We start from the raw sequence: 19124 nt of genomic DNA, 5'->3' as shown, positions 1-19124 counted from the left end.
ATTTTTCGTTACGATTTCCCCTTGTGCAGTCCGGACTTTTTTTTTTTTTGTACGAGTATCGGTTACGGTAGCCTAATACATAATGCCACCGCTGTTTGCGTTGATATACCATCCAGAGTAAACATGTAGATACTCATCGTCGGGGTCACAATAAGATATTTTAAGGTTACCCAGTCCCACGGAGCCAAAATAAGCTTAAATGTCATTCAATGTCGTCTATATATGAAAAAAGGACCCAAACCTCTCCACTGCACAATAGCTCAGGGAAGATGAATCTCCACACCTTGTCTTTTTTTCCATCTCGCTTTCGTATAAAATTTTCGTCACAAACCAAATCAGATCTCTACTTATCTACATCTGGTCAAAGTACTTCTGCCATCCCAGCTCGCGCATCTTAGCACCCTTCAACTCCATGTTCTCAGCACGAGCAGCCTCGGCGTAAGACTCCACCTTGCGCTGGATAGAGGGATCGAAAGCGCCGAGCACGCGGGCAGCGAGAAGAGCTGCGTTGATGCTGTTGTTGATGCCGACGGTTGCGACGGGGACGCCTGATTCATGTTAGATGTGGTCCAGATAAAGATAGGGAGGACGGGGGACGTGGATTGGGATATGAGTAGAGAATAGAGAATTAAACGTACCACGAGGCATCTGCACAATGCTGTATAGACTGTCGACGCCATCGAGCACGCTACCCTTAACCGGGACGCCGATGACGGGGAGAGCAGTGTGCGCAGCTGCCATTCCGGGGAGATGGGCGGCACCACCGGCAGCAGCGATGATGACCTTGATACCGCGTGAGGCAGCCTTGGCCGCATACTCGGCCATGTAGTCGGGTGTGCGGTGGGCGGAGGTAATTTCGACTTCAGGCTCGAGGCCGAAGTAGTCGCGCAGGAGCTTGAGGCCTGGGACCAAGGTCTTCAGGTCACTGTCGGAGCCCATGACGACGGCGATCGAGGGGGCGAGCTTGGAGGGGCCGGAGGGAGCAGCCTTGGTCTTGATATCGGGGCGTTGGGCGCGCATCTCATCGACGACATCGACGAGGGGTTGGATCATAGTCTCGGCCTCGTGCATTGATGCCGCAGTGACGGTGACATGGCCCATTTTGCGGCCAGGCTTGGCGTCACCCTTGCTGTAGAGGTGGATACTGGCGTTGGGGATGGAGAGGGCGGCTTCGGTGGCCTTGAGGTGGGAGTCGGGAGTTGCGCCGCCGATAATGTTGAGCATGATCGAGGGCTGAAGGAGCTCGAGGCTCTTAGGGGGAATTGGCAGGTCAAGAATGGCCCGAATGTGGCTGTCGAACTGGGACAGAGCGCAGCCTTCAATGGTCCAGTGGCCTGAGTTGTGAATGCGACTGGCGAGCTCACAAAGCATCAGGCTGTTGTCTTCCAGGAGGAACATCTCCACGCCGAAAGCGCCCTTGCCTTCAAAGGCGGAGACAGCCTTACGAGCGAGCGCTTGCGCTTGCTGGTTGATGACGTCGGGGACGTTGCGGGCTGGCGCGTACACCAGCTTGCATATTGAGTCCTCTTGGACGGTCTCGACGGTGGGGTAGGAGAGGACTTCATCCTTGGTCTTGATGACCATGACGGCGAGTTCCTATTACCGAGTTGTATTAGAAACCGACATCAACGCCAAAAGCAGGCCATGTACTAACCATCTTGAAGTAGGCCCATTTCTCGGCGTAGAGCGGGCGGTCCTTGAGAGCCTCAAGGGCCTCCGGGATGTCTGCCTTGGAGTTGACACGGAAGTTGCCTTGTATATTATAAGTATGACAGAACACCATCACGATAGCAGCCATGACTCACCACGTCCGTCATATGCCATAGTCTTCGACTTCAGCATCATCGGGTAGCCCAGCTGCTCGCCAATCTGTGCCAATTCCTCCGGTGTGTTGTTCTGCAACTCGCGGTGATCGGCCATGGGGATACCATACTTGCGGAGGTGCTCCTTCTGGTTGAACTTGTTCTGGATTGTCCGGATAGCCTGCCAGCTGGGCTCCACCCGCACCTTCGACGCAACTTCCTCGAGGGCATAGGTGTCGACGTGCTCAATCTCAGCGGTAATGACATCGCAGGTCTCAGCCAGCTTGCGTACGGATTCGCGCTCCTTGAAAGAGCCGGTCACATGGCCATCGTGGGCACTGATCTGCTTGGCGGGAGAGTTGTCGGCGTCCAGGACGTTGGCTTGAATGTTCAGTCGGTTGGCAGACTCGACGAGCATGCGGCCCAACTGGCCACCGCCGAGAATTCCGACCTTGGGTGAGTTCCACATGATGTCGGATCGAGGGGATAGATGAGTCAATTGATCGAAATATGCAAAAAGAAAGATCGACGGTGCCCCTCAGCTCCGAAAATTCGCGGAGAGTCACGTGAGGTTATCGATAAGCTCAGGCCAATCACCGTCGTCACCGCCCCAAATACCCCGTCGCAGCTCCAACTACCTCTGCTTTCTTATGCACAGCTGACTGGACAATGTCGTTGGGTGAGTTGATTATCGCTGTCGCACAATGGGCGTCACGTTCAATGTGATTTACTAACATCAGAAACCCAGATGAGAAAGCTCTCCAAACAGCCGCCGACGGCGGCTCGATCGATTTGTACGTGTAAAGCGATAAGATTTAGAATACCTTGGAAATTAACGCGCTGATACAGAGAGAGATGGAGCGGCATGGCTGCGCCTATGATCGAGCGGCTAGAACACGTGCGCTATACTCCTCTGATGCCCATGATAGAACTATCTGACCAGAAAACACCAGATCGTGTACAATCTGTTCCCCATGCCTCAAGTGCGCCCCGAGTCCACGGACGTTCAAACGTTCCTCCGTTCTTCTCAAATAGCTGCCAATCCACCTGAAAGCAGTAATAAAGAGAATGCTGCTCCCGCAGACCTTGATGCACCATCCCAAGGAGCGGCGCCTGGCTCTCCATCGACCGAGCGAGTGCCAGACTCGCAGCCTCAATCGTCCGGCGCGAGCACAGATAGCCTTCCACCCCAACTAGCACTACTTCTGAACGCAATTCGCTCGTCGATCACATCTTTCTTCATGGAGAAGCCCCCTCACACCATACAGAGGCTCGCAGAGCTAATACTCTACCCAAAAAAGCACTATAATACATTGCCCGCATATCTACGTGCTGTCGACCGGGTTACTTCAGTCACAAGCTCTGCGGACATTTTCCCATTTCGAACTCCAGCCACCGAAAATTACCATTCTAACGGGCTGGTGCACCCCGGGAATAGCAGTGGAGTTTATATTGCACCAGACTATGCTCAAGGCCTTGGGAGCGATGAGTCTTTGGGTGGTGCGCTTCTAACCCCGATTCCATGGCTGACCAATGCTTCTTTCGATGGCGAGGACGTGAACGGGGATACAAACATACTAGGCGAGGGTAAGTTCATCCACTAACTTGTGTTCGGTCCCTTTCCACTAACATGTTTTTCCTTTTCAGCCACTGCAGAGGGTTTGCCCTTGCAGTCGGAAGAGGAAATCAGTGCGGCGGTCATTAGACCATCTGAGACCGAAGATGGAGCCCCCACTGCCTCCCCAGAGCCATCTGATGAAGTGCCCCATGCGCGTGGTCCCATCCTCCTCGGAGTCGAAGACATGGGTCTGCAAGATGGAAAAGGCATAGAGATGAGCCTTGGAGCGAGTGATGTTCCAGCAGCAACAGCTACCCCACCAACAGAGGAGCTGGCGAAGACCGGCCCGACGGCCGATGAAGACGGTGATATTGTCCTCGAAGACACCAAAGCAAAAGAAGAAGAAGACAATAAGGATGACACTGCTGCGAAGCCTGAAGTAAAGAATGCCGAGTTCGAGTCGACCGGCGAATCATTCCAAGCGCCGGACGCCGAGAAGAAAGCATAAGCGCTTCACTGGTCTCTCGATTTGATATTTTCTTTTTTATTCTTTTCCTTGCGATCCCACTTGGTTCTATCCTGGCCTTTAGCATCATGAGTGACGACCTACAAGATTTCATCAATTGTCAATGAATGGCTGGTTTAGTACTTTCGTATCGCCACGAATGTTTGGTGGCTCTGTACCGCATTTGGGAAAGGGCTATAGACCTGGATGTTATGACTCTATTTCCTCAGATACCGTGAACCTCGCTTTAAACCTTTTGGGTTACCTTGCCCTTGGAGCTTTTCCCATGTTAGACACAGCGGCATTGATCTTCCCAAGAAGAAGGGAAGAGGTTTGAATTATTTTACAGAGAAGAGTGTGCATATCTAAATTTATCCAGTATAAAAATACAGACAAGACACCCGAAGCAGGTCAAACTGCAACAAAAATAGATCAAGTATGCTCTACATTGACCTGCCCCGAAGCTTGGTTGAACATTTCAGCCAAGCGAGAAGCAGCATCATCACCCCAGAACATGCCTTCATCTTCGATACAGCGTAGGATATAATCACGAGCTCGAGGAAGCATCTCGGTTTCATATGCAATGACAGCCCGCGCAAGCGCCGCCTTTCCATCCTCCTTTCCAGACTCAAACCCAGCCTCCTCATTATTCAGCTCGTTCATGATGCTTTCAAATAGTACCAACGAATCATACATGGCTTGATTGACACCCTCGCCATTGGGGATCGAAATATGCGCAGCATCGCCCAGCAATGTCACGTCATGGGCAGGCACCCATCGCCCCGAGTCCTTATCATCGCTTCCTGCCGCAGACAGGAACGTATCTGGATCAAGACGGTAGAGAGGCCAAGCGCGCCACGGTCCCTCAGCAGCGTCGACGAAGGCACGCAGCTCTGGGGCCCAGCTGGCGAAGAATCCACCAGGACCGAGCATCGCAGAGCGGGCTTTGCTCATGTCATTTACATCAATCTCTCCACCAGCACGGGCTATCGTCTCAGGTGCAACAAGACCCATGTATACGCGGTATGAACGATCGGCCATTTGCTGTACACAGAGTGTCTGCCTAGCACCCGTAGCCATTGAATTTCCGGCCCCTACCATCTCTAGGGCTGCACTATATTGCGGGTTATCGAGTGATAACCGGCCCTCGATAAATATCTTGCCTGAATATTGCGGCTTGGCTGGTGTAAGCTGGAGTGAAAGTTAGCAGCTATTTAAAAATATAGATGGAGATAATCACTTACCAGCTGGCGTATTTTGCTCCAGGCACCATCAGCCCCAACAACGAGACTAAACCCTCTTTCAGTCGTGCCATCAGCAAAGCGCAACACCAAGCTGACATCGCCAGATTGTGTACTGCTCTCACTTTCTGCAGAACAGAGGGTCTTGCCCCAGCGAATACGATGCGCTGGAATAGAGTCGAGCAGCATCTGCCGCAGCTGTAGGCGATCAATCTCTGGTGCATCACGGGTCTCGCCAAAGGTGGTGCGGTGGTTGCCTTGAGAGTCTTGAACAACCATCGTCATTGCATCGCGGCGCGCTAGTCTCTCGAACTCGGCGAAAAGACCTGCTCGGCGCAGTGCTTTCTGTCCGGTTTCAGCATGCAGGTCCAAGGTACCACCCTGAAAACGGGGTGTTGGCTTTGAAGATGCGTCTCGCTCAAACACGATATAGTTGATACCGGCGGTCTCGAGTAAGCGTGCGAATGTTAGCCCACATGGGCCGCCGCCGACAATGGCAATGGGATCCATATTGAAATTAAACATGCGTTTAAATTTGAGTTAAAAGTGGTGTTGGTAAGGCGATGTGAAAGTGACCTAGAACAAGCCGTGCGAGTGTTGCCTTTATACCATCGGACTGGCAAAGCAATTTATATCTCCACTTTCAACCCAGCATATCGGCTTTAGGAACTCGGGCTATTACCATAAGGATTCGGTCCCGAGTATAAGTTACTGGATTGATTAGATATGATTGAAACGGAGTTGTCAATCTGTTCGGTCCCGAAGGAATCTCGGTCCCGAAGCCATTGTATACTGTAAAGACGATTGAGTAGTAGTACATATACACATAAATGTATGGATTTATGTCTCTTTTTGATATTTCTCTCCTATGTGATTTCTTTTCGCTCGTTTTTTCTCAAGCCTGTTTTGTCATGTTCTTTAGAACCTCAAGGGCTCTGGGACTTTGGCGCTAAAATGAGACCCTGACGCTGGGCACTCAATCCTTTCCTCTTTATAAAATTCCAATTACTTTCATTTTATCAAAGCCTGCTATGTCCGACAGTTTTGACCCTTAGCGATCCGCTGAACCTCACAATTAAATCTGCAGCGTGCATGGAAGAGTGCCGCTCATACTTCTTTGCTCCCATCTACAACCTGGTGGGAAGAACATTCCCCATCATATCCCAGTGAGAACTCCAACCTTGATTTCAATGTCGTCTGATTGATACAGAAAAGTATAAAGGACAAGTAGGAAAATGAGTATGAATGATATTCCAAAGTGTCGTCAAGCCTTTTAGATGGGATGTACACATTACTTTTGCCTACAGATGTGACCCTCCTTCACTGGGCTATGTGTAACGTTGTCATAAAAGAATGCATAAATTTCATTAACAGGGGAGGTATCGAGCATCTAGAAGCATAACATAAAATCGAAGCCTCAGTTCAAGATGAGGCGCGAAAATGCCGTATCGACGACGAGAGGCATTCGAACAAAACAAGCCAAAAACATCCAAATAACTATACGGCGGACCCGAAATTACAAAAAATTAAACAGGTGGCTCAACCGTCTGCAGAGGGACGTAACCTTCATCTTCCCTGACAGCGCGCGTTTTGCCAGTACTCAGGGACCAAAGCGAAGAGAACAGACCACTGACACGGCTACGCAAAGACCGTGGATCATCTGACAGAATAGTAGCAGGGGCCCACCAACTAGCCATACGAGCATGGGTACGCCGGGCATTAGCCGAAGAGATCGCACCGGAGCGCAGCTCCTTCTCCAGGCGCTCAGTCTGCATCCAAGATGGGCGGCGCCACAGCTTCAGAAGCAGACTGCTAACGACGACAGAGACACTGGAAAGGGCCATGGCAGCACCGGCGGCCATGGGCGGTAGCATGAAACCAGTGAATGGAAGGAAGAGGCCCATGGCGAATGGCAGGCCAATGACGTTGTACAGACAAGCCCAGATCAGATTCATTTTGATACGGTTGAACACAGAGCGCGAGAGAGATAGACTGGCCGGTACAGAGAGGAGGTCGTCGGGGCGCATCAGAACGATATCAGCTGCTTCAACTGCAACGTCTGTGCCGGAGGCGAGGGCGATTCCAACGGAGGCTGTTGCCAGCGCGGGGGAATCGTTGATGCCGTCGCCGACCATGGCGACAAGTTCGCCTTCTGCTTGGAGGGTGGAGACAATTTCACGTTTCTTAGATGGTGAGACGGAGGCGTGGATCGAGTCTGTTGAAATTCCTACGGCCGTGGCGATTGATATCGCCGTTGAAAGCGTGTCGCCTGTTACCATTGATGTTGAGATACCCATGCGGTGCAGGGCTGCTACTGCGGCTCTTGCTGTGTCTTTCACTGTGTCGCGGAGGGAGATGGTTCCGGCATAACGGTTGTCGATGGCGACGTGGATACGCGTAATACCAGATCCTGTGCTGCCAGGCTTGGGCACATTGGTATCCGGGGTTTCAGCCACTGCAGATCCTGACGCAACAGAGTCTGGGTCTGCGTCTGCAGGCACAGGCACGTCTTTCGATCGGAGGAAATCGGCGTTACCCAGGAGGACCTGGTGCCGGATGCGCTCGCCGCCAGAGGTGGGTTCGACGACGGCATAAACACCCTTGCCAACACAGTTATCAAAGTCACCCATGACACCTGGAAGTCCGTCCTCTCCTGGGTGGCCGGATTCTGTCATGGCCGCGGACAGGATCGCTTTTCCAATTGGATGTTCACTGCCCGTCTCGGCGAGACCAACAACGAGCCACCAAAGCTGGCGGCGCCAGTCGTTCATGGTCCACTGAGGCTCGATCCGAGTGTGGGCGACGCTCATCTTACCTGAAGTCAAGGTGCCAGTCTTGTCGAAGACAACATGAGTAATCTTGGTGGCGGCTTCCAGGACGGCGCCACCTTTGACGAGAATGCCATTCTCTGCGCCAACCCCAGTGCCAACCATGACTGCGGTTGGTGTACTGAGACCTAAGGCACAGGGACAAGCGAAGACGATGACAGAGATACACAATTTTAGGCAGACCATGACTCGGCCGCCGCTGCCTGCAACTTCGAAGATCATTGGTGGATGTGGCAGTATGTGACTGAGGAACATCCATCCAAAGAAGGTGATCAATCCAAGACTAATGATGGCAGGCACGAAGTAACCGGCGACTATATCAGCCATGCGCTGGATGGGAGCACGGCTAGTCTGTGCATCCTGAACAAGTTTCACGATCTGACTCAATTGGGTATCCTTGCCGGCACGGATGACCTTGAAGTCAATCGAGTTTGTGCCGTTCACGGTACCAGCGATGACCTGGCTGCCTTTCCTTTTGTGGATTGGCAGTGCCTCTCCACTGATCATACTCTCGTCAACATAGCTTTCGCCTCTGATCACCACACCATCGGCAGACACTTTATCTCCAGGGTGAAGAATCACGATGTCGCCGACTTGAATGAGCTCCGTGGGAATGCATTTATGGGTCACGGTCATGTCTTGCACCAAAGTGGGTTGCTTAGGTGCGCCAGGTGTAGGCTTCGAGGCCCAGTGCTCGGCTAGCTTTTCTGCCGCAATAGGATCTTCGTAAATCGTAGTCATAGATGGAGTCAGAGACATGAGGCGAGACAGGGCAGCGGATGTCTGACCCTTGGCTCGATTTTCTAACCACCTTCCAAGAGTGATAAACGTGATGAGCATAGTACTAGTATCAAACACAGTGCTAGGACGCTTGTGGTCCATACTGCAAAGCGCCATCAACATAGTGAAGCAACTGTAGAAGAAGGCAGCCGAGGTTCCAAGCATCACAAGAACATCCATGGTTGGAGAACGGTGCCTCAAGGACTTATAGCTGGTGATATAAAATCGTCTGCCAATACCGAATTGTACCGGAATAGTCAAAAAGAGACAGACCAAGTCTCCCAGGTAGAGACCGGGGATCAATTCGAACTTTCCAAAGTCAAGACTAGGCAAATACATTGGGAGAATCATGCTGATGAGGAAGACAGGAACTGCAAAGGAGGCAGCGGTGATGAATGACCTTCTCCAATCTTGGATTTCCTTCGTTTTCGACAATGACTGCAGCTGTGCGTTGGTGTCGTCCGAATCAACCATCAAGGCGTTGTAACCAGCGGACTCAATCACTTCTACCACGGACCGAATGCCGATGACGGAAGGATCAAAGGCAATTAGTATTCGTGAGTTAGCCAATTTAATCGACGCCGAATGGATGCCGGCATGCTGTAAAAGCTTGTCTTCCAATGCAGTTGCAGATACACCGTCTCGCAGTCCATGCAGACTCAGATTTATCTGCTGCGTCTTCTTTGATAAAGGCGCCTGCGCCTCAGATGATACGATCGACGCATCAAACCCGGCGTCTTCGATGAGATCAGAAATTTTGTGGGCAGGCAGTATTGTTGAGTCGTGAACAACTACCGCCCGCTCAGCCAAGAGGCTGATGTTGAATTGGATCACTCCATCCACAGTACTTAGGGCCCCCTGGACGCTAGATGTGCAAGCGCCGCAGGTCATGCCCCCAATAGCTATAGTGGTGACCAGAAGCCCGGACTTTTCTTCCGAGCCGACCGGTGTTGATGGTGCCTGGGGTCCAGAAAGGGATGTGTCCAACACCCGTGCACCAAACCCTCGGTCCTCAATGAGCTCTGTGATCTGCTCCGGCGTGATGATGTCGGCATCATGCTCCACAGCTGCACGCTCAGAAAGTAGTGATACATCCACCGAGTACACACCGTTGGTATTTTTCAATCCACTTTCCACTGCAGATGTACATGCGCCGCATGTCATACCTTCAACCGCTAAGTTGGTAACCGAAAGTTGCTTGGCCTTGGAATCGGGCGTGTTATCGGGAGTTGCCTGTTCCTCGGTTGACAGTACAGCTGCATCGAATCCGCAGTCTTCAATCATCTCCGCAATTTTCGCCGGCGGTAACACAGAAGGGTCATGTTGTACGACAGCCCTGCCCATAATAAGACTAACGGAGACATCTTGCGCACCAGCTACCCCTTTAAATGCGCCTTCGACCGCAGAGGTGCATGCACCGCAAGTCATACCGTCAATTTTGATGACTGTAGTAGCCATTACGGGTCGACCGGTCCCGTTGACAGGTGGGCTGAGTGACATCTCGACTGGCAGTGAAGCGCGAAGCGAACACAACGAGAAATCGGCGAACTATCGCATGGAGAGGGCTTTGTGATCGACGAACTGCCTTCGACGTGATGGCAGGATGAGATAGCGTGATAGAGGAACGGAGGCTCACGGATAGCGCCAAGGCACAGATCATTCCCTGATCAAGTAGACAAAGAGAACTGCAGAAGTTTAAAAAAAATAGTTCGTGCAGGAAGGCCACGTCGGTCAGTTATATGAGCTGCGCCAAAACTTGCGCCAGACTAGGCGTGCGAAATGAAGGAGAAAAAAAGGGTTGATTTGATTACGCATGGGGGGGCTTGTGGAGCTGTATCCGCCACGCTGCGGAATGCCATATGGATCGATAGATTAATAACCAGCTGATTAGATGGTTGGTTTTTCAATCGATCCAATAATATAAGATTCCCTCAATCAATAAATCTGTCATCCCAGGTGTCACACTCCGGATAATTGGTGGCCTGAAACAGACTAATCATGGTTGACAGCCCTGGAGAAGTGGTGGTTTCAAAGTTCTACAGAGATCAACCATGTATTTAGTGTCAGCTTAATGTTTTTTTTCTTCTCTACACATAATCTTGTGTATGTAACTTGTTTTTTTAATAATAAAAAAGGAACAAATGAATAAGCTGAATTGAACAAAATACTACCCAATCTATTTTCCTAATCACTCAAACATAGTGTATTCCAAGTAAAGTGACTTAAGTACTTCAATAACAATGAGTGACTTGGCGCATCAGATAAAGCATGTTTGCATCAAATGCAAACACATACACAGGGCTTCTAATCATGAACCCGACTGAGCTACACCTCTTCCCCACATCGCGAACCTTCCCCCATTTAACCTACTTCCGACATTTTGAACCGTTGCTTCTCGTCGCAATGGACCAGACTCACACACGAGCCATCGAGGCTCTCCAATCATTCATCCACCTGGCCCGCTCAAACAGCGCCAACTCACCTCGCTTTATCGCCAACCTTATCACAAATGCCACTTCAAGCCCGCAAACCTATGTCTTTGCAGAGCTACTTGAGCTGCCTGCGGTCCAGGCGTTACGGTCACCGGAGACACCTGTCGAGTTCAAAGGTTATCTGAAGCTGCTAGAGATCTTTGCATGGGGCACATGGCAGGAATATCAAGGTAAGAAAGAGCTTCCTCCACGATCTCAAACATCGACCATGCACCAGAATAATTCCAAATCAGCTCGAACCGAAAACATCAGAGAGAAAATCGCTAATACACACCCCACAGCGACCCCAGATCTCCCCGAACTGAATACAGAACAAACCCTCAAGCTCCGCCTCCTCTCCCTCTTGACCCTCTCAACCACCATCAAACCCCTCACCTACTCCGCCCTGATGACAGCCCTCGAACTCCCCACAACAAACGATCTTGAATCGCTCGTTACAACCGCCATTTACGCCTCTCTGATATCAGCCCGTCTCTCGCCGGCTTCCAATCCACCTTATGTGAACGTCACAGCCGTCGCCCCACTCCGCGACGTGCAACCTCAGTCTCTCCACAAAATGATCACCAACCTGACAGAGTGGGAATCGCGCTGTGGGGGTGTCGTCTCTGATCTCGAGGCTGAGATTGCGCGCATCAAGAGCGAGGCTGCTAGGCGTGCCGCGAAGAGCCAGACAAGGCAGCAGGCGCTCGATGAAGCCTTGAAGAAAAGACAGGATGGCACCTGGAAGAGTAAGAATAAGCGAAGTGGGGGCCGGCTTGGGGCTGGGATTGGTGGAAGCAAGAGGGATGCTGATGATATCGCGGATGATGGGTTCTTTGAGAATATGGAGGGTGAGAATGGCTCTCGCATGGATATTGATGAAGGGGCCGGTGCTCGCGCGGGAAGTAGTCGCCAACCTAAGCGGGTGCTTGGGCGCAAGACTTGAAGGGGATGTGCTGCATTGCTTTGCCTTTGAAGCTTACGGTTATGCTACTCATTAACTAGACCATAGCGGTTCCGGTTTCGGGACAAATTTTATGATATGACATGACTGAATAACGGTTCTGAGTGGTGCGCACGGAGGAGTCTGGATGAGAAACAACACCAAATTTTCATTCATGAAGCCCGAATGGCGACGCTCATTAATTGAGAAAATAGATACAATAAAGTTCTGAAAGTCAAGAGGGGTATTGGTAGAAGAGAAGAAAGCAAAGCAGAAGAAACGCAATGAACATGGACAAGACAAAGAAAAAAAGATTTGACCGCTAATAAGCGGGTGGATGGAAGAGGCCAATGTCATTTCTGGACAGCACCGATGGCGTGAATGGGCTGGCAATCTGATACATTGGCTCTTCCAAGAAGCTTCGCAGAAGCAGAATTTGTTTGTCCTTGGATAGATTGGTTGCAGGCATGGCAAGTATATCAGATGGAGTTGACGGAGCGATGGTGTTTGGGATTAAAATTAGTTCAAAGCTCGACGCGCTTAAAAGCTCACAGAATGGTACCGGGGACGAAGATGAACAGAATGCTCAAAGCTGCAGCTGTCAAGAAAGCAATCATTGCGGTGACCAGGGCGCGCTTGTTCAAGAGCTTGCGAACATAGGGCTCGCGAATTGGGGCCCAGTTCATGAAAGTGTATTCACTGTATCCCAGGAACGCCATGACGGGGTCGATCTTGTACTGATAGGAAATAATAAAGTATGAGGCGACAGCGAATGGAAGAATAATCTGTATGAAGGTTAACAACATGGCATGGCACAGCAGCAATGATGAAGATGTAAGCTACATACCCAACAGCGAATGTTACGAGGCTTGTTCCGTAGCACAACATAGAATGCACCCCAAAAACCTCCGCCAAAGCTGATCAGGGCAAAAGCGAGGCGCAGAATAGTGCTAAGGGGAACAATGTTTCCCAGAGCCTTTGCCTGCAAGAATCCGGGGAAAGCATCGCGCTCCATGGCTTGGAAAACGTAGTCCTTGGCGGGATCAAAAACTTCGGGGTCGTCTCGGCCGTCGTCTTCAACCAAGTTGATGATGGACGAAACCATCGATTCCGGTAGCATGATCTCCCGCTCGGAGCCAGGAAGTAAATATGTGTACAAGATCTTCTCAGCGCTGGCGCGAATGTCGTTGCGGTCCACGGTATGTCCAGGGGAGTTCGAGTCGTTGTTTCGCGAGTCCGGGGTATGACGACCGTCCTCATACGAAGACACTTGGTGTGCTGATTCGTGAGAGGATCCCAGGCTGTTTTGTCGTGAGGGCGATGAAGTGGCACCCTCGGATCGGAGGAACGCGGACAAACGTTGGTCAGCATCTCTCTCCTTCTCATTTTCTTGGAATCCGTGTCGTAGACGAGAAGGCCCAGCCTCCTCCAACGGAATGTCACCCAGATTCTCCAGATTGTCTAGCATGGCAGATGATTTGCTCTCAGCGCGTTCAATATCTGGGGTAGCGACCAAGACCGAACGTCTGAGTTCTCGGACATAGTGTCGGCATAGTAGCATATGTTGTGATACATCGAGCCTACAAGGCTGGTTAAAAAAGTTCAGCGGATGTAAAGGAAGTGGGGTCTCACCAGAAATCCAGGTAATCCACTGAGCGTTGTTGATCCCGCATGTAAATATAGAACGAAAATAAGTCGACTGGAGCGAGGGTCCGGCGGCTCAGGACCTCAAAGAGTGTCGGAAGGCGATTGCGCGACTCCGCATCGACAATGTCGTGGTGAGACATGTTGGCAGTGAGCTGAGAGTAGACAACGATGAAATGACCAGCACCGAAAATTCAAAGCTAAGGAGGGGCGCAAAAGGGGCAGGAAGAGAACAAGGTCACGTCGACAAAACCAACAATCCCAAAAATCCCCCAACAGATGCAAGCAAGATTCAGGCGATTAGAAACGAATGGAAAGTTGAAAGCGAAAAGAGGGGGGGGAATTGTTTCCACGTCGCGAGGTACGCAATGTGTGGATAAATGGACCTCCCTGAAAGAGTGGTAGCCCAGCACAAGCGAGGTCGACAATTGCTCAGCAACAGCAACCAAAGGGGTCTGAAAAACACAAGTTAAGTAAAGAAACAAACGACCGAGGTAAGGGTGAAGCAATTGAAGATATATTCCAGCCATCAGTTATTCTCTGAAACAAATCGCAATAAACATTATCCGAGCTCCACTCATCAGGGGGAAATTAAGGTATTTTTAGGGTATTGCTGCGTCATACCTCTGGATTTTGTATAGATATTTAATTTTGAACGACGTTTAGAGATGTTTATAGTCATATCTACCTATATTCATATCCAATGACAATTAGCAGTTAGCAATGTATTCACTAACTAACTATCCCTAACTTGCCAATTATCAGACCCACAATTCTTACCCCAAGTGTTACGATAGAAATCGTGTGGATACGTAAGAATGATTGATTCACAGGCGATCATGCCCAGGTGCCAGGTGATGGTTAAGATGACTAAGGACGATGAGATAAGCCTCGATCATTAGGTACACTAAGTCTAAGTATAGTCTGACAATGGATCACACTGATCTACAACGTATATTTAATGTATTGATCTAGAATAAACGCCCACACATGCCTTCTCGGATGAACATTTCAAAGATCAATGCAAACCTTTCCAACATGTTGACCACTGGCGAGGTAAGCGTAGGCCTTAACAACCTCATCACGAGTAAATTTGAACGTCTTTTCGACAGGCAATTCAAGATTCTTCGAGCCGATAAACCGAACAGCGTCCTCCAGCTGCTGCTTTGAGCCAATCATGATACCTCGCACAATCGCGCACTTGGACAGAGCGAGGGTCGCAACATCGGGCATTTCCTCTTGGGAGGCTGCAGCGAGGAAGCCAATGACCGAGATAACTCCACCATAGGCAATAGCTTCGATCGACTGTTTGATAGTGCCAGAGCCTCCATTCTCAAGAATATAATCCACACCCTGGCCATTGGTGATCTTCTGTACTTCGGCGGCCCAGTTTGGCGTTCTCTTGTAGTTAATGGTATAGTCGACGCCGTACTTCTCCTTGACACGCCGCAACTTCTCATCGGAAGAGGATGTGATGATTGTCTTAGCTCCGGCCGCCTTGGCTAAAATGAGTCCTGTGATAGACACGCCACCAGTACCTGGTTTGGTTGGATGTTAGAAAAAGAATTCATCTTAGGGGCAAAGAGACGAGAAGGTACCTTGGAACAGGACACTCTGACCAGGCTTGATTGCAACTACTCCAAATAAAGAGTTCCAAGCTGTAACACCCGTGCAGACCACGCTAGCCCATTGGGCATAGCTAAGGGTGGAATTTTCCGGGATCTTGACGACAGTATGCGCAGGGACAGAGATGTACTCTCTCAACACACCATCGATTGGACCACCTAGACCGTTTTCCCAGGTTTTAATGGGACCGTACTGTGTTGCCTGATCGAAGGAGACGACCACCTTGTCACCTGCCTTGAATCCAGTAACGCCCTCACCAACAGTGACGATATCACCAGCTGCATCGGAGCCGGGAATAACTTGATCCTTGACTTGGAACGGGTACTTGCTGGTGGAAATAGCGATGTCTCGGAAGTTCAAGGCCACGCCCCGGACTTTGATCAGGACTTCATGTTTTCCGGCTGTTGGGCGGGGCTCTTGGAGCTCGGCAAGCTGCTCCCAAGAGTCACGGCCGGTAAGACGAAGGGCGGTTTGGGTAGCCATTTTGGCTGAAGGTAGGTTATACAGGTCAATTGAATTGTCAGAATCGTTCTTTTGGCTTCTTGGCTCAACGGGCGGGTTTTGGGTTGTATTTATAGAGCTTGTTTCTTTCCTACCCCGATGACGCTTTTTTTCAACCCCAACCTGCATCTATGGATAGTATGGGGTCGATATGTTCGGAGCATTGTTACGATAGAACTCGTGTGGATACGTAAGAATGATTGATTCACTACCCAAGAGGGGTGGTCATGCCCAGGTGATGGTAAACGATGGCGAAAGATGATGAGATAAGCCCTCGATCGTTACAAGCATAATCACATTGAACTTAATTCATATTCAAATAAGAGACTGTGCTTATTGAGCATATGATTTCCATGACTTCAAAACCAATTTGAGCCATTGATCGGTCATGCTAGCTTGATTGATCCTGCGATTCCCCAACCGCACGCTAAGTCTAGAAAGTCTGGCGACACTTGCGAATACCTTTTTTTGATCTAAGCTATGATTCTAAAAAATTATGCACTATCGTGTTCCGTTGAAATTGCGTTGCTCTTGGTAAATTCGATCAATGGCTTTGTTTATATCCTACAGCGCAAAGCTCTCGGCCTCCAAAACATCAGAAATAACCAACAGGGATGCTCCGATTCGATGGACAATTTCAAAGACGTGAGTTCCACTGGATATCTCAGCCCACAACCGAGCCGTCGATGCCGCAAGGCGACGGATGTTGGCTGCTGTTTCTTCCTGGTAGTCTATACTTCTCTGTAAATGGGTTTCTTTGACTAGGCCTTTCGCCATAGTGAGCAGCTTCAGTTCATCCCCACGCAGAGAAGCCATACCATCAATCCGAACAGATTCCGCAATGGTTTGCATCCACAAAGCGAGAAGGAACGCACATTCAAGATGACATATAGAGTGCTGGATTCCCCAATGCAAAATCTGCGTGCGAGCTACATTTTGAATGCCAACTCTCACGGGGATGCTGAGTGCATGAATACATTGAAGAACCGCACGGTCTAACGAGGGAGAACGAGAAAGAGAGATTTCTCTGAGGCGGGAGAAGACTTGCTTGATATGCAGAGTATCACCGGTCATAAAGTTGTGGCACAGTCCTATCCTGGTGTTGAGTCGGATATATGCTAACCGTAACAACGCAGTTGCGTTGAACCCAATAGGGCCCTTGGGCGAGTACGGATCAAGGGTAGACTCCCATGTGGTCTCCCACGAGTACTGCCATAATCTGAGGGCCGTCTCGAATGTTTTCAAAAGGTCAGATTGAACAGCGGATGTTTCATGGGAGTGAAACGGTGTTTGGATCTCAATGTATATCTTCTGCATGATTCCGTGAATCAATACGTAATTTGAGAAGGCCGACACGCCCCATTCATCGCATATGCTCTGACCAGCGAGTAGTTGATTCAGAGTTTGGACGAATGGGCGCTCTCTTAGAGCCGAGACCTCCCGGTGTCGCTTCCAACCGGCTTCCGAAACGGCACCCCATTCAGCCTCACAGGATGGTAGACAGATAGCAACTTCGCGAGTGAAGATCATGGGCGGGACATCTAAAATGATGCTATTCAAATTCAAGATGATATATGCCACCAGCAAGGTGCGCCGTAGTTGTTCATGGGAAACCCAATCCAGCCACCCAAGATCAAGATTGCTGGCATCATCAGGATTAACAATTCTGAGTTCGCGTATCAAAGAAGCGAGTTGACTGTTCATGGTCTGGCTGTCTTGCAGGAGCGACTGTTCCCCCCATGCGCCCATAGCTATGATGATAATCAAGGATTGTGCTCGTTGAAGCTGAGCCTGTGAATCTTCCTGTTCAACCGATGGAGCATTGGATTGAGGGGTTTGCGCAGTACAAGAAGATCTGGAGCAAGAATGTGACGAATGGCTAGCGCTAGCTATGCGTCCCTCTCCCAATGGCCTTGGTGCTCGGCTTGTTAGTTGATCGACAGCACTTTCACGGCGAGCTTGGAAGATAGAGTCAATCAATGACCGAGTAACGCTATACAACCGATAACCTTCACTATGCTCAAAGCAGTAAAAGGCACCAATTGCAGCCATTGAGAGAAGAAGCTCAACTGCGACGGCATCTGGTCTGAATGAAGCCACATGTAGAAACGGTAGATGGTCGTGAAACTTTCGAAAATACCCCTCGAGATAGCGCACAAGAGCACATTTTGATGGAATCAACATATCTAGCCATGCGGGTTTGCAAACTGCTATTTTGTTCACAATTATCTTGTAGCCGGATGGTGATATAGCCCAAGGGCAGTTTGTGATATCAGATCTTGTGTCCAGATTATTGTTGTCGAGTTGATCGTCCATAGATGGGAATCGTGGGGGGTGTTTTAAGTTCATGTTGTCATGCAGATTGTTATGGGATACTGATTGAAGTAACGACCCAGCAAGATTTGGCATGTCTGACTCTTTTTGGACAGGAGCTTGCTGGAATAGATCACCGAGAGGTATATCCGTATCGAGAAATTGAGATGGTATAAAATCTGGGAAAGAAAATGCATCATTGTTCCATGATACGTCGGGCAACTGCAGTCCATGCTGGCTGAAATCCATTTCATAATGGGTCTCGGTCAACGCAGATGTATCGGAGGTATTGGTTAGGGTTTCTTTCCAGAAGGACGAGCTACTATGCATTGCACTGTCTGCAGGTAAGACTAGCTCATCCCTGGAGTCTTCAATGGATGGCTGGCTTGGCAAGGTGTCAATTGATCTTGTGTTCGGCACCTCGGCATGATGTAGGCGTTCATGGCGGCTGAGAAGATCCCTGGAAGCATAGTTGATTAAAGCAGCCCCAAAGAGGAATGAGGTGAATCTTACTGCCGAGAAAAAGATCGCCCACATTGGCACTTGAATGGCTTTTCCTGTGTGTCTTCAACGATTGTCAGTTAATCTAGTTGGGGTGATCGTCACGCAAGGGAACACGCACGAGTACGCTCATGTCGCTTCAGATGTTCCAATCGTTTAAATTCTCTGTTACAAAATCGGCATGGAGCCAACTGTGACTTGGGTCTACCCCGAGGCATTGGTCATGTCCGAGAAGAACCTTGGAAGAATGTGAGTTATTTGCCCCAAATGATTTTCAACCCCAACTCGATAGGTGGAGATTGGGGAAGAAAAGAGCTCGGGAAGATCATAAAGAAGGTTATTAATCTCATTTAGTAAACTACTACGTCACTGCGAGTTAATCTCATGAAAATTGCACGAAATTGTACATAC

The 19124-nt window shown here is 49.9% G+C and overlaps 8 protein-coding genes across 8 annotated transcripts; 2 read left to right on the top strand and 6 right to left on the bottom strand.

Moving 5' to 3' along the window:
• Positions 1-351: 351 nt before the first annotated feature.
• On the bottom strand, positions 352-2271 carry N7529_003865 (phosphoribosylaminoimidazole carboxylase ADE2; the record flags this gene model as incomplete). The annotated part of the gene is made up of 4 exons (XM_057239392.1): positions 352-548; positions 639-1596; positions 1655-1752; positions 1806-2271. The coding sequence occupies 4 exons, from the start codon at positions 2269-2271 to the stop codon at positions 352-354; spliced, it is 1719 nt and encodes a 572-aa protein (XP_057098687.1).
• Positions 2272-2471: 200 nt separating this feature from the next.
• On the top strand, positions 2472-3868 carry N7529_003864 (uncharacterized protein; the record flags this gene model as incomplete). The annotated part of the gene is made up of 5 exons (XM_057239391.1): positions 2472-2481; positions 2551-2596; positions 2652-2700; positions 2756-3389; positions 3450-3868. 5 exons carry the CDS (start codon positions 2472-2474, stop codon positions 3866-3868), a joined length of 1158 nt encoding a protein of 385 aa, XP_057098686.1.
• Positions 3869-4297: 429 nt separating this feature from the next.
• N7529_003863 (FAD-dependent oxidoreductase) lies at positions 4298-5616 on the bottom strand (the record flags this gene model as incomplete). Its single annotated transcript, XM_057239390.1, has 2 exons — positions 4298-5056; positions 5110-5616. The coding sequence occupies 2 exons, from the start codon at positions 5614-5616 to the stop codon at positions 4298-4300; spliced, it is 1266 nt and encodes a 421-aa protein (XP_057098685.1).
• Positions 5617-6632: 1016 nt separating this feature from the next.
• Positions 6633-10214, bottom strand: ctpA (Cu(2+)-transporting P-type ATPase CCC2; the record flags this gene model as incomplete). The annotated part of the gene is made up of 1 exon (XM_057239389.1): positions 6633-10214. One exon carries the CDS (start codon positions 10212-10214, stop codon positions 6633-6635), a length of 3582 nt encoding a protein of 1193 aa, XP_057098684.1.
• An 810-nt stretch (positions 10215-11024) lies between these two features.
• On the top strand, positions 11025-12131 carry N7529_003861 (uncharacterized protein; the record flags this gene model as incomplete). The annotated part of the gene is made up of 1 exon (XM_057239388.1): positions 11025-12131. The coding sequence occupies one exon, from the start codon at positions 11025-11027 to the stop codon at positions 12129-12131; it is 1107 nt and encodes a 368-aa protein (XP_057098683.1).
• A 545-nt stretch (positions 12132-12676) lies between these two features.
• On the bottom strand, positions 12677-13915 carry rgsB (uncharacterized protein; the record flags this gene model as incomplete). Its single annotated transcript, XM_057239387.1, has 3 exons — positions 12677-12913; positions 12976-13708; positions 13761-13915. 3 exons carry the CDS (start codon positions 13913-13915, stop codon positions 12677-12679), a joined length of 1125 nt encoding a protein of 374 aa, XP_057098682.1.
• Positions 13916-14783: 868 nt separating this feature from the next.
• On the bottom strand, positions 14784-15881 carry N7529_003859 (zinc-dependent alcohol dehydrogenase family protein; the record flags this gene model as incomplete). Its single annotated transcript, XM_057239386.1, has 2 exons — positions 14784-15310; positions 15371-15881. The coding sequence occupies 2 exons, from the start codon at positions 15879-15881 to the stop codon at positions 14784-14786; spliced, it is 1038 nt and encodes a 345-aa protein (XP_057098681.1).
• Positions 15882-16463: 582 nt separating this feature from the next.
• N7529_003858 (fungal specific transcription factor domain-containing protein) lies at positions 16464-18931 on the bottom strand (the record flags this gene model as incomplete). The annotated part of the gene is made up of 2 exons (XM_057239385.1): positions 16464-18769; positions 18835-18931. The coding sequence occupies 2 exons, from the start codon at positions 18929-18931 to the stop codon at positions 16464-16466; spliced, it is 2403 nt and encodes an 800-aa protein (XP_057098680.1).
• Positions 18932-19124: the final 193 nt, after the last annotated feature.

Source organism: Penicillium soppii, assembly GCF_028829465.1.
Source record: "Penicillium soppii strain IBT 18220 chromosome Unknown utg000004l, whole genome shotgun sequence".
Taxonomy (NCBI): domain Eukaryota; kingdom Fungi; phylum Ascomycota; class Eurotiomycetes; order Eurotiales; family Aspergillaceae; genus Penicillium; species Penicillium soppii.
Note: the sequence above shows the minus strand (reverse complement) of the source record. Positions and strands in the feature narration are given on the sequence as shown.